Source organism: Gymnoscopelus microlampas (genome assembly GCF_963454915.1).
Source record: "Gymnoscopelus microlampas genome assembly, chromosome: 8".
Lineage (NCBI taxonomy): Eukaryota > Metazoa > Chordata > Actinopteri > Myctophiformes > Myctophidae > Gymnoscopelus > Gymnoscopelus microlampas.
In genome coordinates this window covers 12,297,527-12,314,211 of record NC_139945.1, presented here as the reverse complement: position 1 = coordinate 12,314,211, position 16,685 = coordinate 12,297,527, and the positions used below count along the sequence as shown (strand labels likewise).

General features: G+C 42.3%; 1 protein-coding gene across 2 annotated transcripts in view; it reads left to right on the top strand.

Annotated features, from left to right (window-relative positions):
• Positions 1-16,685, top strand: part of ube4a (ubiquitination factor E4A) — a 29,459-nt gene that overhangs the window by 10,083 nt on the left and 2,691 nt on the right. For both annotated transcript variants that reach the window (XM_084064177.1, XM_084064176.1), the window contains exons 8-19: positions 640-831; positions 3,842-4,175; positions 5,351-5,477; positions 5,996-6,303; positions 7,167-7,299; positions 8,204-8,394; positions 11,256-11,356; positions 12,591-12,704; positions 13,332-13,506; positions 13,909-14,089; positions 14,922-15,069; positions 16,425-16,582. In XM_084064177.1, the coding sequence (XP_083920303.1) occupies positions 640-831; positions 3,842-4,175; positions 5,351-5,477; positions 5,996-6,303; positions 7,167-7,299; positions 8,204-8,394; positions 11,256-11,356; positions 12,591-12,704; positions 13,332-13,506; positions 13,909-14,089; positions 14,922-15,069; positions 16,425-16,582 (2,162 nt within the window). The remainder of the gene's footprint in view (positions 1-639; positions 832-3,841; positions 4,176-5,350; positions 5,478-5,995; positions 6,304-7,166; positions 7,300-8,203; positions 8,395-11,255; positions 11,357-12,590; positions 12,705-13,331; positions 13,507-13,908; positions 14,090-14,921; positions 15,070-16,424; positions 16,583-16,685) is intronic.

Sequence of the window (16,685 nt, the reverse complement as noted above, 5' to 3'; positions counted from 1 at the left end):
CTTGAGTTCAAGGTTCAAGTTTATTTTATTTTGTCTCCCGTGGGAGAAATTTGTCTTGGACACACGGACCAGCAGCATAAACAATACCATACAGTACAAGACAAAAACAGAACAAGAAAAAACATAAGGCACACAGTGACACGTACAATCCGTTTATACCTAGTCATAGTCATCACCCTCCATCATAATAAATAATTAATAATAACCACCTCAACTAGCATATAGTGCAATAAGACCAACACTTTTGCATACCTCAAAACCTTCTGCCCCGCCGTCTGCCCTCCATAAGGGCATCATTGAGGAGTGTAATTGACATAGGGACAAAGGAGTCCTTGTACTGTACCTATTATAATTGAACGCATGTGTCCCGTACCTCCTACCTGACGGCAGTAACCTATACTCAGTGTGTAGGACATGAGAGGGGTCAGACACAATTTTCTTCGCCAGCCTAATGGTGGCCTGCTCAAAAATGACCTGGGGGGTAATGGGGGGTGTGGACATACCCATAATCTTCCCTGCCATTTTGACTAATCTAAGGATCTCAGATTTATACTTTACCGTCAGGTTTCCGAGTTCCCGGTATGATTTTTCGGTGATATCATTTGAGGTTTGATGATTTATTTCCACTCCTCATTTAAGGTGTTGGTGGAGCACACCCAGCCCAAAGACCCAGCTAATGGCCTGCAGTACCAGAAGACCCTCCTGGGGGCGGTGCTCAGTATCTCCTGTCTGCTGAAGACTCCAGGGGTGGTGGAGGGTCACGGTTACTTCCTGAACCCTTCTCGCTCCAGTACCCAGGAGACCAAGGTGCAGGAGGCCAACATTCACCAGGTCAGGATGGAACCTATCTTCAGTCTGTTGTCTGATGGTCCAGCAGTGAAAGTGTGCCCAGCTTTGCATTCTGTGGCTCTTGACCGAATGTATAATAGGTGTATTCTTTAAAATACAAAAACTCTGAGTCTGCACACTGAATCATGCTCCCATAGTCATTCAATTGATAATCAAGAGGGTTTATTTGTCACTCTGCAGTCCAGGAGGAGCACACACATCCAATATTACGGGTGCTGCTGCATCACAAAGAATTCTAAAGAGAAGCAAAGATCTGCACACCGTCTTCGATGCTCCCAAACAACTTAATTAGAGCGGAGTATACAAGAGGTGCGAAACGTTGTATACTACGCTTGAATAAAGTTGCTTGGGAGCATCGAAGACAGTGTGCAGATCTTTTCTTCTCTTTTTTTATTTGTCACTCTCTCATACAGGTACAAGCAGTGGAATGCTGGTGTGACTTGGTTTCAAAGACTGTGCAACAATAGCAAAGAAAAATATACACTAATAATAATAATATACTGTAATTAAATAAAATTTAAAAAAGCAATAATAAAATGTTAATATAGAAAATAAGGTTAAAAAGGCTAAGAATAGGTTAAGACACACACTGTAATAGATTAGCAGAGAGAGAGGCGGGCACTGGTCCATAGTGTTAGGAGGAGAACTCTAACTTCAGCAAGTTTATAACTTTCCTGAATCATACTTATTGTGTTTTTCGTCAAGACCTTATGATTTCCTCCACACTATATATGTGATTATTGAATGGCTTATTCTACTTTACCAGTGTCTTTTGCCTGTGAAGTGTACCACATTAGCTCAAATTGCTCAATTAAGGCCATACAATGTTTGGAAGCACTTTGCAAGCAGTGGAGGTATTCAAAGTACTAAAAGAAAATTACATATGTTCAAAAGCCTTTTGTGGTGGAAACTATGCAGAGACAAATTGCAGAGCTTGAAGCCATGGCAAGCTAATGAGTGGAGAAAGCTGGATTGTTCATGATCAGAAATGTAAGAAATAGGTCATTAATTTATGGAGGAAAAAAAGAAGAAATATGGAGATAACAAGGTTTCTGACCGACAGCAACAATGTTACTGTGAAGAGCTAATGCTGTATACTGTAGATGCAATAAAACGCTACAGTGTTTTACAGTGGCTAGAACCATACATTAGCTGAAGTTAGCTAGGCAACCAACTGGAGTTAAAAAACCTCTGAAAGTCTTATGTCAAAGAAATGTGACTTATAGTCCAGGGGCCAACACTGATATTTTCACAAATTGGTACCACCTAAGGTGACCGTAAAGTTTTTGTATTTTTGTCTTGCTACATGTCTCTAGTTTATATTTTGGTATGATAACCCTTCCAATCTTGTAGCTTAATGGCAGTTATCACTACCTACCGGCCAATGTATCCGGTAGGAGACACAAAGTAGAATCTTTGTGTCTCCTACCGGAAATACACCCGGGCATCAAATTATTGCGACAAAAAACAAAATATATCCATGTATTCAAGGCTTCATGGGGTGTGCAATTGATAACTTCTCAGATTTTTGGTGTTTGCAAAAAGACTGCTTTCCATAAGCTTGTAAAAGTTGACCCTCCTTCGGTCTAGGGTGGTCATAGCTGAATGGGTAGAGAGTCCCCCTGGGAAACTTAAAGGAGGAGTTCACCCAAAAAATGATTTATTTTCTATCAATTGCACACCCCATGAAGCCTTGAATACATGGATATATTTTGTTTTTTGTCGCAATAATTTGATGCCCGGGTGTATTTCCGGTAGGAGACACAAAGATTCTACTTTGTGTCTCCTACCGGATACATTGGCCGGTAGGTAGTGATAACTGCCATTAAGCTACAAGATTGGAAGGGTTATCATACCAAAATATAAACTAGAGACATGTAGGAAGACAAAAATACAAAAACTTTACGGTCACCTTAGGTGGTACCAAAATATGGCTTGGCCCCTGGACTATTATGTGTTGACGGTATTGTGCATGTCGTTGGCTCGTTGCCATTCACTTGGGTGGCTGTTGCATGTGCACATATGCCCATGTACAGTATGTTATACTGCACTGTACCATTGCAATTAATGAACAGTTTCTGTTTGGGATGAACAGAAACAGAACATGATCATCTGGAATGCATCCTTCTAGCAATAAAGGTCTTAATGTCTTTAGTTTGACACTTGAGGTAACGTGAACACCATCACATACTGTAGCTCATGGCTCTAGCTGACTCTTCAAACAGTTGATTAATCTCAGCTGTGCATGTTTCTTTAAAAGTGGTTTTGTACCCTGAATGCGCACACACCCACTAATGTTTGTGAACAAGAAACCTGTCTATACTGTACATCCTCCGTGTTTTCACAGAGAGTGAAAAACCAAGAAGATAGAACACAGTAAAAATCCTCTGATTCTGCCACACTGTTGAATCTGAAAGCAGAGCCGTCTGGATACACATGGTTGGGCAAACCAAAAACGAATGAAAGAGAGAGGTGCATTGATGGGGTGCACCTAACTTTTAGTTTTTCAAATACTTACAACGTACACATTCGAGAGTTCTTTTTAATGCCTGGGACATCAGCAAGGGCATGCGGTCTTAACGGGTTCCTAACGCCAAATCAAATGGGTTCAGATCTGAACCAAGTCTACTGAGGAGGCGCGTCTTAAGCCTGTCCTGGACAGGGGTCTCCAGATGTAAAAACAGATGATGATGATGATGTGTTCTATAAAACAATACACAAATATATATTTTTCAATTCTTAAAAAATAAAAAAAAATCTAGGCTTGGTGGGTGCTCCCCCAGCCTCATGGCGCCCTAGGCAATTGTCTACTGTGCCTAATGGAAGGGCCGGCTCTGGGTGTACCGTAGACGTGAGGGCCGCCTGAACTTAAGATGTGAGGACCGCGTAGCCCAAACCTCTAGTACTTATCTCTAGCAGTAGCATCTTGTTCAAATCTAATTGTATTCCCTACCCGTGCACACACGGACCTTTCCCTGTGCCCTGTGTTCAGTTCATGGGCCAGTTCCATGACAAGCTGCACCAGGTCCTGAAGAACCTGCTGCAGCGCTCCAACGAGACGCGCCACCTGCTCCTCTCCTGGCTGGGCGGCTGTCTGCAGGCCAACTCCGGACGCACCAAGATCTGGGCCAATCAGATGCCGGAGATGTACGTGCTGATGTACGCCTCGGACGCCTTCTTCCTGAACCTGGGCGCCGCCCTGCTGAAGCTGTGCCAGCCCTTCTGCCGGCCACGCTCGCCCAAGCTCCTGACCTTCAACCCCTCCTACTGCGCCCTCAAGGAGCTCAGCGAGGAGGAGAGGCGCAACCGCAACGTGCACGCTAGAGGTCAGTGTGGAGTATGTGATGGAAACGTTTGCATGCAAGGTGACCTTTCTGCAAAATTCGGCTTTTAGAATCAGAAAAGATCACCTACTTGATTCCTGTAGATCTGATTCTTTTTTGGGGAGGGAGGGGGGGGGCTACTCAAAGCGAAAGATTGATGCGTTTAGTTTCAGAATGAGTGATTTAGGATGAAAAAAAAGTGAAGCAGGTGCAGCTGGAGCCGGTCATGATGGACGGACGGGGGAGAAGAGTGTAGGTTTGCATTCTCTGCCACAAAGAAATAAACTAGGCAAAGAAGAGCAGCCATGTTTTGCTGGCTCACTGCAAACCCTGACATCTACTGTATGATGTCATAATGAGTCAGTGTGTAGTCAGCAGTCTTCTGGCCAGAGAGGACATGCTAAACGTCTTTTCCCCGCTCACGCATCCTTCCTGCCTTTTAACCAATTAACCCATTCAATCCGGGAACGCATACTGTGTCATTTTAGATTTGTAGCTATAAACATTATTTTATACCTTGGGCTATTCAAATATAGCAGATCTACACGAGTGCCGCGATCCGAGTTTGTAGATCTGCTATTTTTGATAAATCGTGAGATATATATTTTTTAAATTCAACATTTTTAACTCAAATCTTTGCTTCTGTGGATTCTACAAATGTCTTCCAACAGTTAAATATAAATAAATCCCAACAGTTTTTTGTTGTTTTTTTTACTTATGTTGCTGTCCCATCTCCCTTCTTTGAATAAACTACAGGTAAATCATTTAGTATGATGAGCAAGCTCACAATGCGACATAGACTTGTTTTACAGCACTACTATCATCAGTGGTGTGTGAATTAATGTTCTTTGTTTATCTTTTTACTCATTAGCTTCTCTATTAATTCACTTTAATGTGTATTTTCAGACCTTTTAAACCCTCAATACTAAGTCAACCTGACCATTGGCTCTGTACTTTTTTCGCTTGTAGATCTGCTATTTTCGGCTAATGTTCCCCTCAGAATAGGGATTCTTCTAGGGTTCAAGTGGTTAATTTAAAAAAAAAAGAGTTCCAATCACACAAAGATTTGGAGACCCCCCCCCCCCACCTTGTAGTAACTCTTAGGACCCCCTAGGGGTCCCAGACCCCCTGCTGAAGACGCATGCCCTAAATGATGAGCTGTGTCCTTGTTGCTCCAGGTCTGGATAAGGAGACATGTCTGATCCCTGCATCCCCTCATCAACCTGTGGAGTACGCCCAGTCTTACAGCCTGCTCACGGAAAACCTCATCCTCACTCAACTCACCCTGCACCTGGGCTTCCACAGGTACAGACAGACAGACAGAGGCCCATCGCAATTATTTTAGATAATCGCAATTATTTTTGCATAATCGCCTTATAGATCAGCTATTTTTGGTTATTAGTTATTTTAAGATTAGAGTATTTGAAGTGGTCAAACTAGCTATAGAATACAAGTTCAGAACCATCTACCCTTATGGTCTTGGATATTTCGTTAAAAGCAAAGGTGTCGATGTAGATCGGCTAGTTGAACTATTTGAAAATGTTTTTAAAAATAGTAAAACATGGCAAAGAAGTTTAGGGATAATGGGTGAGGCACTGGCGAAAATAGGGCCCTCAATCAATTTCTTCACCTGGTTGGCTGTATGTAGAACAGCAGGAACAATATTACCAAACCATCATAACTTACATATTGTGCTAATAGTTAAGAAATCACAGTGCCAGTGTGGGGGATCCTTTCACGCTGTTTCACAAATGGCAGATTAGGACTTTGCCTGACAAAAATGTTCAGTCATTTCAGTTATTCTTTGCTTTAATCCACGATAGACTCCACGAGCAGATGGTGAAGATGAACCAGTCTCTCCACCGGCTCCAGGGCACTTGGCAGGAGGCCCAGCGGTCGGGCAGCCCCATGTCGGAGCAGCTCCTGGAGCAGTTCGAGCGCCTGATGATCGTCTACCTGTCCACCAAGGCTGCGGCCACGCAGCCCGCCATGCTGCAGTGCTACCTCAACCTGCAGGCCTCTTGCGCCGCCCTGCTGGTGCAGATGGGCCTGGGCAACCAGGGCCCCGAACACTTGGCTCTCTGTCTGCCACTGCTGCCCCTACAGAACAGTATGCTCTGCTATGTGCCAGGTACGTACATGTAGGCCACACCCCAGCAGCACAGAGGTTATAGGCCTTTAATCCATTAAGACGCATCTGTGTCATTTTTAGCGGCGCTAGCCGCTCTATACCTGACTTTGTCCATGTTCACCGTCAACGCTCTGATTGGTCAGACCCGTCAACGCTCTGATTGGTCAGACCTGTCAACGCTCTGATTGGTCAGACCCGTCAACGCTCTGATTGGTCAGACCCGTCAACGCTCTGATTGGTCAGACCCGTCAACGCTCTGATTGGTCAGGTGCGTCAACAAAGTGATTGGTCAAGCTTCACGTGACACATGGCTATAAACACATTATAAACACATATCGATGACAAAATGTATCAAAGGCGCCGCTACCTTCACACAGGGTGTGATTTTTATTTTTATTTCTTTGGGCTATTCAAAAATAGCAGATATACAAGCTCATAGTGCGGCACAGAGTAGCACCATAGCTATTAGCTATGGTGCTTTCCACAAACGATGGTTGAGTTAATTGCCATGAACTCTTTCATTCTGTCAATCGCTTATGTATAATGTTGAATATACACTCATGATATAATGAAGTGGTTTTCAAAGTGGCGTCCGGGGACCCCCAGGGGTCTTTGAGGGGGTTCCAGGGGGTCACCAGCAAAATGAGGATCAGTTGAAGGGGTCTGCTATTTTCATTGTTTTCTTTTTTTTTAACTTGAAACATTTTGAATACTTTTGAAAAATGCTTAACACAAATTTTGTGTTAGGGGGACCCCTGCCACTAAAGGTTTTCAGATGGGAGTCCGTGGCCAAATACATATCAATTTGGGGGTCCTTGACCTGAAAATGTAATTTGATGTAATGTGTTTTTCTGTATTTCCAGAGTTCTTTGCTGAGAATATTGGAGATTTCATCATCTTCCTGCGTCGGTTTGCTGACGAGGTTCTGGAGTCTTCTGCTGAAAGCATAGAACAGATCCTCAACTTCGTCACCGTCTTCATGGGCAACGTGGACAGGTACCAGACACACATGGAAACAGTCAATTAGGCTAGGATGTAAGGACGTTATCACATAGGAACCAGAGTTCCAAAGAAACCCTCCACTTTGTGTCACACAGCGCAGGAATTAAAGGTGTAGTGAAATGAAAAATATGTTTTTCACACTTTTAGAGCATATCCATGGTCATCATATGGGCATACCTAACAATAGATGCCCAAAAAATTGAAAAAAACCCATGTTTGTGTATTTTTATATCTAAAGTCCCTAAAAAGCCAATCTTAATTACTTCCTGTAGACGAAAACGTGCTGCGTGATGACATAACGCAGCTTTCATGAATATAAATGAATCTTGATTACATGCACCTGTTTGATTCCCATAGCTGCACGTTCTTCAAACACAGCTGATTTTAATTACAGAGCCACTCCGTTTTGAATCTCATTCAAGATGACGTCCAGACGGTGTATTACTCATTTTAAACTTAATCTGCACACTAAAATATGTATCTGAAAACATTATAGTTTAGAAATAAGCCAGGTAGTAGCAAACGTGCTTCACTGGCCGTCTCTCTCTCACTTGTAAACAAACACTAGCCGTGTTGCGCACGGCTGAAGTGATTGAGATTCCAACGTCCCATAGCCTGAAGGGATGGGACCTTCTGATTGGTTTAGAGTCGGTTGAGACGACGTTTCAGACTGAACCTTCAAAATAAAATGACCGAAAATGTCACTGCACTGCATCTTTAAAGCACAAAAAGGAAAAGGAAAGGAGCCCGCCATACTAGCACTCTGTTTCCTAAACAATTAACACAATAAGTAAAATGATTATGTTTTCTCAAAGTTTTGCCAAGAGAAAGACCTGCTGGACTGGTCGTGGTGACTGAGAAACTTTGATCCATGAGATCCATCTAATCCACACTGCAGGATGAAGAACCCTCATTTGCGGGCAAAGCTGGCAGAAGTTCTGGAGGCGGTGATGCCTCATATGGAACCTGTGGCTCCCGGCGCTACTCAGCCAATCATGTTCCAGCGAGAGAGAGTGTTCTGCTCCTACCGCCACGCTGCCTCCCTGGCCGAGGCCCTCATCACTGTGTTTGTAGACATCGAGTTCACTGGTGAGGCTCACTGTCCTGTGTGTGCGTGTGCGTGTGCGTGTGCTCGTGCGTGTGTGCGTGCACATGTACAGGGGTGCACATAACTGGTGCGCAGGTGCGCATGCGCACCCAAAATAAAAAATGCGCACCACATCAGGCGACGCGAGGCGCTTTTGCGCACCAACCAACAGCTGGGACAGGAATTTCCAAGCTTTTATTTTTTAGCAAAACTAAAAAATAAAAGCCTGGAGATCGAGGCTAGGAATTTACTTCCTGAAGCCACACTCACACAATCACTCTAAAGCACCCGTCGGCCCCATTACAGCCATTAGGCACAGGGGTACTCGTCACCGATGATGAACGCACCGTAATGGTGCAAAATATGCCGTGAACGTCCCAATCTGGCGGATAAAATCATCGCAGCAGCACAGGGCACCAACCTTGGGGGCTTTATCTAACAGCGTGAGAAAAAAAAACGGCGAAAATCGGCGGAATTTAGAAGCAGAGCGTCCTTTTTTTCAAAACTGTCCGGGCTGAACCCCCCCCCCCCCCCCCGTTGACAAAACGGGACGGGCGCCATGCGCACCAAGTCACATGTCCAGGTGCTCTTCTGCGTACCAGACCTAAAAAGTTATGTGCACCCCTGCACATGTAGGGATTGATTGATTGATTAACACACACAAGTCGGAGCGGTCAGCCCGGCCGATCATAAGATTTTACACATCGGATCTCTTAGTTCCCATTCCCAATGGAGTGCACTCTACCTCGTCATATTTATGCTCATCAATGAGATTAGCTCTGGTCCATAGTGTTAGTAGGAGCTACAGTGAGATATGCGTCTGGGTACATGGAGACAGACGCTGGCTGCAGACAACAGGTATACAGGAAAAGTTTAATCTATGTGAGGAAATATTGTTTACTCTGTTGCTACCAGTGAATAATATTTTCCAAATTAAAAGCGACTGAACTGCGGGTATTTAACAACATGGGTTGCCACTGCAGGTTTCTGGGAATATTTTCCTCCCGGAACACACATTCCGAGTTATAGGTCTATGTTATATAAATTGTTTATGCCTCTAAGCCGAATGAAGCGTAGGCCAACCTGTGAGGTGTGAGTGGGATTGAAATGTTGTGTAAGCAAAGCTAATCGATATTTAAAAGACAATGGTAAATGTTAAAGTGAACACACTAAAGGCACTGACACACTGAAAACTTGTGTTGACGCGATCCTAACTTTTTTTTCCATCTGTAAGATCACAACATGTCTATTTTACTTTTGCGTGACACTGTCATATGATGAAGTATAAAATGGGGCATTAATTTATGAATTTAAAAACCATAAAAACATGTAATACAGAGATTCAAGATTGCCCGACATCGATGACACAGGTTTTTCTTTTACACTATGCCTACTATCAATTCAGTGATGTGTTGTTATTGCATCATTGTCATGTGATGCCTCAAAATCCTGTCTTTGACTCATCATTGTCCCAATGTTCAATTAACCTAATCAGTGCCCCAAATTCAATTCACTGTACAGTGAATCACTACCTAATGTAATACTGACCGGTTTGAGACACAACCAATGTCATGTTTCATTACATCTGGCATGACAGCTATTCATGCAAAACGTAAGGCTTTTCAACAAGATAATAAACCAGAAAATAATTGTAATGCTATAAACCTGACAACGTGTCACAATGTGAGGCGGTGTGAGCTTGTAGACCGGCATTTTTGCCTAATGTTAGTCTATGTTCGTCAAATGTTTGTCTGTTTTGCCAGATGTTAATGTAATGTAGCCTATTATGACCATGCCCAGTATAGGGATGCTGCTAGTCATGTGGTTAACATGTTCGATGTTATTTATGTACATGCACCTGTAAATACTATTCCCTTGACAGACCCCACACACTCCAAACCCCTGTGCTTGTGCACGTGTGTCTAATTAACATAAAGAAATGCCCCAAATGTATCACATGCAATGACAAATTTCCCACCTTTTTTCCTACTTTTTTGTAGTGATGCTTAGCTGATACAGAAATTTAACTTTTGTTTATTAAGGTTTAGGCACACCAACATACATGTTGACAACGCTGCCTTTGCAGATTAATTATCAAGCTGGAAATGTCTGGGTAGCAAGTAGGACATTTCAAAACATTTTGACCTGACAACATTGGTAAAGATAATGTTTATTCCTAGCATGGGAGGGGATGGTTCTGTCTGTTCTCAAATAAAGCAATAAGCCACAAGAGTCCATGGTTTACCGTGGATTTTAGAACAGCTACAAGGCGAAGGCAGCATGACGCGGAGCAGAGAGTGCTTCCCATCCTCTAGCCGTTGCCTAATAGCAACTATGTAGGGCTGTCATGATTATGGTGTTTTACTTGACGATTAATTGTCACAAAAATAATTGCGATTAACAATTTCATTGTGTTTCTGTTGTTGAACCCTGGAACATTATGAATAAAAATTACATTTCTGTTTGGCTTTTTAGGCTTTGAAGCAGATATGACAAATAACCTAAATATACAAAGAAATTACATATTTGATAACTTCATACATAAAAAAACACATTAATAGTGGAAATACAGTAGCCGATCTACAAGCTCACAACACATCGCGAAGCGTTGTGAGCTTGTAGATTTTTGATTATCTCAAATAATTGGGATTAGGCGATTGTGTAATAATTGTGACAGGCCTATATATGTCTGAAATTCTGTATTGGGAATAACCCCTTGAGATGAACCATCTGGTTTTCAAGGGGGTCCACAAATTACAAAATACAGAATTCATACATTTAGTCATACAACCAAACAAAGAAAAGAAAACATACATACATACATACATACATGACCCGGGTTTGATTCTCCTTCTTCACTCAGGTGACCCCCACCAGTTTGAGCAGAAGTTTAACTACAGAAGGCCCATGTATCCTATACTCAAATACATGTGGGGGAAAGACAGCTACAGAGAGAGCATCAAGGTAAACAAAATCTCTTATGTCTAATTTATGATGGCGTTGCATGCTGACAAGAACAAAGCTCTAGTTGGCAAGCAACACCAGAATGCAATGCCATATACATTTTAATATGTATAATAAGCAAGGGATAATTGACGTTTTAGAAATAATTATATAATATTTCTAAACAACGGCCGGCACGCCGTCAATTATCCCGCTTATTACACGGCTACTTAATAAATAAATTAATACATTGACCCACAAGGAATTGTTGATAAAATACAATTTCGGTTACTGCATTGTCTATTTCTCGCTTCAAATGTTTTCAAAAACGTTCTTGAGAGCAATGTTTAGTTGTAAATGACATTGTGTGTTTGTTTACATGGCTGCCATGTTGGATACAGCATAAAATCAAGCAGCGCAGCAGGAGTCTTTGATTAGCGGTCTGTTATTGAGCTGAGAAATAACACACAGCTGAATTCAGTGATTGACCAATCAGTATCAAGCATTCAAGGAAAAACATCCGCACACAGACCTATAAGGTCGAAACGTTGTGCCATTAAAGGATATACACCATGAATTAAAAAAAATATATATATATTTAATAACATATTGTTTATGTCCCTCAAACGTTTTTCTAAAGGTTTGAGCCTAAATCAAGCCTCAGATATACTCATTCCAACTAACTTCTCTCTGGCTTATAAAGCACTTTCACCTGCAATACCACATTGTCCTGTTTGGCACGGGGCGCTATTGAGACAGTTTGTATGCACGTTATATCCTGGTTCTGTGTGGAAAAAGAAAAAAAAAATGTTTTTGTTTGTTTTTAGTTGGAACTGAAAAAACAGGAGGTATTGTACCGAACGTCACATTCGGGTGAAAATCAGTTTGGTCTGTTTTGAGTCCAATTTACAGAAAACCCCAGATATGCTGTGAAAGCCTGAGTGTTCAAACTGGGGTGTTTTTTGGGATAGAAGAGAGGTAGGGGACACCAAAAACACACTAAAAAGAAGGAAAAGTTCAAATTCATTGTGTAGTCCCTTTAATAAAATATGTTTTGGGAGCTTTAAACCAGTGTGTGGATGTTTTACCTTCTCCTTGATTATTGCCTTGATGTCCAGCACCTGGCCTAAATACAGGTACAAGATTTGCACACAATCTCCTCTGTAAGATTATGTTAAGAAAAATGTCAAAACAAAACAAAACCTCCCATTTGAAAAAAGATTGATGTGAGGGTGTTAAATGGTGTCGTTTTCAGCGCCTGGCTGACTATGCCTCTGTGAACCTGGAGGCCATGAATCCACCTCTCTTCCTGAGGTACCTCAACCTGCTGATGAATGACGCCGTCTTCCTCCTGGATGAGGCCATTCAGGTAAGACTGACCCTCCCTCTGATCCGCTGTTTGTTTTGTTTTGGTTCATGGGTCCAGTTTATTATTCAATAGTCTCACGTAGCCAGACAATGGGAGACATCCGCTTACCGATACGTTAAGTGAAATTTAGGTGATAAAACTGGATGTAAACAATTCAGAGATAATAAAAAAAACTTTTATTGCTTCTGGGGGGGTGCCTTGAACAAAATATTTTGAGATGAGGTTGGTCCGCGGACAAATGCATATCATTTTAGGGGTCCTTGACATGAAAAAAGTTTGAGAACCACTGATATTATAGGTTTATATAGGTTATAAGTTTAAAAAGTGTTAGGATTTAGAAGACATTTGTAGAATCCCCAGAAGCAAAGATTTGAGTTAAAAATGTTCACTTAAAAAATATCTATATATTCAAAGATTTGCACACATGTTCACGATTGTTTCAAAAATAAATAGCAGATCTACAAGCTCATAGCGCGGCACTTGGTGCCGCGCTACGAGCTTGTAGATCTGCTATTTTTGAATAGCCGAAAGTATAGAATAATGGTTATAGATAAAACATCTAAAATGACACATACAGTATATGCGTTCCCGGATTGAATGGGTTAACTCTCCCCCGTCCTCCTGTAGTACTTGAGTAAGATCAAGCTGCTCCAACTGGAGCGTGATCGAGGGGAGTGGGAGGGCCTGGCCCCCGACGGCCGCAGAGAGAAGGAGTCCAGCCTGCAGATGTTCGGGCAGCTGGGACGCTTCCACAACATCATGTCTAACGAGACCATCGGCACGCTCGCCTTCCTTACCTCAGGTCAGGCAGGAAGCATGACATTAACCTCTTATCCATATTCTATATATTTTTCGTAAATTAACCTACTTTATGGCTGTGAATTGTTTGCTATCTCACGATTCGATTCCGATTCTTGGGGTCACGATTCCGATTTGTATCGATTTTTCAAAATAAACGATTCTCGATTCAAAATCGATTTATTTTGGGTTTCTGAACTGTCCACAGACCTCCGACGAGATAGCCTGGTAAAACCTCCCGGTCACGGAATTCAATTTCATTTTCATTTGGCAGACCTGAATGAAAATGAAATTCAATTCCGTGAACCGGGAGGTTTTACCAGGCTAGACACAGACCAAGTAGAATAAAATGGAACCATTACCAATCCCTCCTTGACCTTGTGTCTGCCTGCCTGTGTCATTGTAGAAATTAAAGGCATCTTTGTGCACCCGTTCCTGGCTGAGAGGATCATCTCCATGCTCAACTACTTCCTGCAGCACCTGGTGGGGCCTAAGATGGGCGCCCTGAAAGTCAAGGACTTCAGTGAGTTTGACTTTAAGCCCCAGCAGCTGGTGTCTGACATCTGCACCATCTACCTGAACCTGGGGTATGTCCAGAAGACTTCCACCGTCTAGCAAAATTAACAGCTTAGCAAGATATTTGCACTACTGTCCGTGGTTTTGATTCCTTAAAAATATATTTTATTGACCATAGTTCTTGCCAGTTTTCATTACTGCACACTCAGTGCATGTACATACAAAACGCAAAAATGGCTGCCCGAGTTTTTTAAGCTTATGAGTAATGACCGGTGGATGATGTCAATATGACATGACTCACCGTCTCTGATTGTCTTTAATGCTTTGAAAAGTTCAAAGCCATCACTTTGATTTAGAAAGTGAAGAAAGTAGAGTGCAGAGATTACCATGGAAATAATAACAATAATACACTTGACTTTTAAAGCAATTTTTGAAAATGGGTTACAAATTGCTCCATCTACGCCTTCCCTCTCAGCTTTCCTACTTACTATCTTAGTAAAATAAAACAAAGTACAAAGGGATGAGGACTAACCACTCTTCCTCTTTAAAAACACAGCATGTGTTCTCCATCGTGTCTACTGGACTAGTATGCATTGGTATTTTATTTATGCTAACATTATTGACCACTCATTTTGTATGTCCTTGGCAAACATATTGTTTGAGGAAAATGTCCATCACAAGCCAAGGGGTTGATGACCCCTGTCTTAGCGCGACACTCGGTGCCGCGCTATGAGCTTGTATATCTGCTATTTTTGAATAGCCGAAGTCCAAAAATGACACAGATGCTTTCCCTGTTTTAAAGGGTTAAATAAAGGCTAAATACATAGTTGTTGTTTTTTAAAGATCACCTTGCTGGTTGCCAAACACAGCATGTAAATTGTGCATCATCTTTGTCTTTGGCAGCGATGAGGAGAATTTCTGTGCCACGGTCCCCAAAGACGGCCGCTCCTACTCTCCCACCCTGTTCTCCCAGACGGCCCGTGTCCTTAAGAAGATCAACAAGCCTGGAGACATGATCGTGTCCTTTGGGCTGATTGCTGACAAAATCAAGGTAGGATTGGATCTTTTATTATCTTGTAATGTGTGTGTGTGTGTGTGTGTGTGTGTGTGTGTGTGTGTGTGTGTGTGTGTGTGTGTGTGTGTGTGTGTGTGTGTGTGTGTGTGTGTGTGTGTGTGTGTGTGTGTGTGTGTGTGTGTGTGTGTGTAGCCGCTGATGTGTGTCCGGCGCTAATCTCGTAAACCGCTGGACTGATCACTGCTATATTTTTGTGCAGGCAGCATGCCTAACGTGTTCCCTGCTCATCAGAACCATCTATAGCAGTGGTTTTCAACCCTTTTCATATCAAGGTCCATTATTTATTGGGCATTTGACCCACAGACCACCGTTTGATGAGATTTTCCCTCTCAGACCCAAACTTAGAATAGTTTGTTGTCGTTGGATAAGATTTTGTCCACAATTCCATGCTGTATTGATGTGGTACCATCATAGGAGAGATAACAGGCAAACGTTGATCAAAATAGAAATTCTTTAATTAAGTAATTCAGATGTTTAACAATAACTCGTAATATAATTTAAGACGTAAAATGAAACCAAATGGGGTAATTTTTTGCTCTCAAGATTTAAAGATCTATAAGGGTCCATTTGGTTACCAACTCTCCATCATTTAGCTGGGGACCACCTGGAACCCCCTCAATGACCACTGGTGGTCCCCAGACCACTGGTTGAGAACCACTGATCTATAATAATAACTAGTCCATACCCGCCATTTCCACCCACCGACATGCAGATCAGACAGAATGACAGACAGGTTTCTTAAATTTAAGGATAGTAGGATTACGGACAGATGGTTTCTTAAATGTATTGTCGGATAGGATAGGACAATAATTGTAGGACAGTAGGACAGGACAGTTAAGTGATATTTGTCAAGAACATTTGCACATACGTGGAATGTGTCCTCTGCATTTAACCCATCCTAACTATTAGGAGCAGTGGATGTCATTAACCCATTAAGACCTTGGGCCGATTCTACAAATGCCTTCTAAATCAGTAGTTCTCAAACTGAAAATGTTTTGTGTCAGGGACCCCCAGAAGAGAAGATTTGTGTTACAATGATTCTAATTTTCAAGATTTTTCAAAAGTAGCAGATGTGCTTGTATATCAGCTATTTTTGAATAGCCAACATATAAAATATGGGTAAAGAAGTCAAGGACCCCTCTTTGAGAACCACTGTTCTAAATCCTAACCGTTTTCTGAAAAACCTATGTAGCTATATAAATTATATAGCTAAAATCACACAGGTGCTTTCCTGGTTTTAATGGGTTAATACAGCACTCAGGGAGCAGATAGACCGGGCGAGCCCATGCTGACCTACGTTTGTGTCTGTGTCCTACGTATGTCCCATATAGTCCCATGCCGACAGGCAGCTGCAGGACGAGGAGACCTACTCGGACGCCCCAGATGAGTTCCTGGACCCCATCATGTCCACCCTGATGCTGGACCCAGTCCTGCTCCCCTCCTCCAATGTCACAGTAGACCGCTCAACCATAGCAAGGCATCTACTCAGGTCAGTACCAAGGGACAAACCCCCTTCGCTGGAAGTGAAGCTCACTTCTGTGTTCTCGTTCAGCCTGCTGTTCCTATTAATGGCCCAGCAGACGTCGCTATTT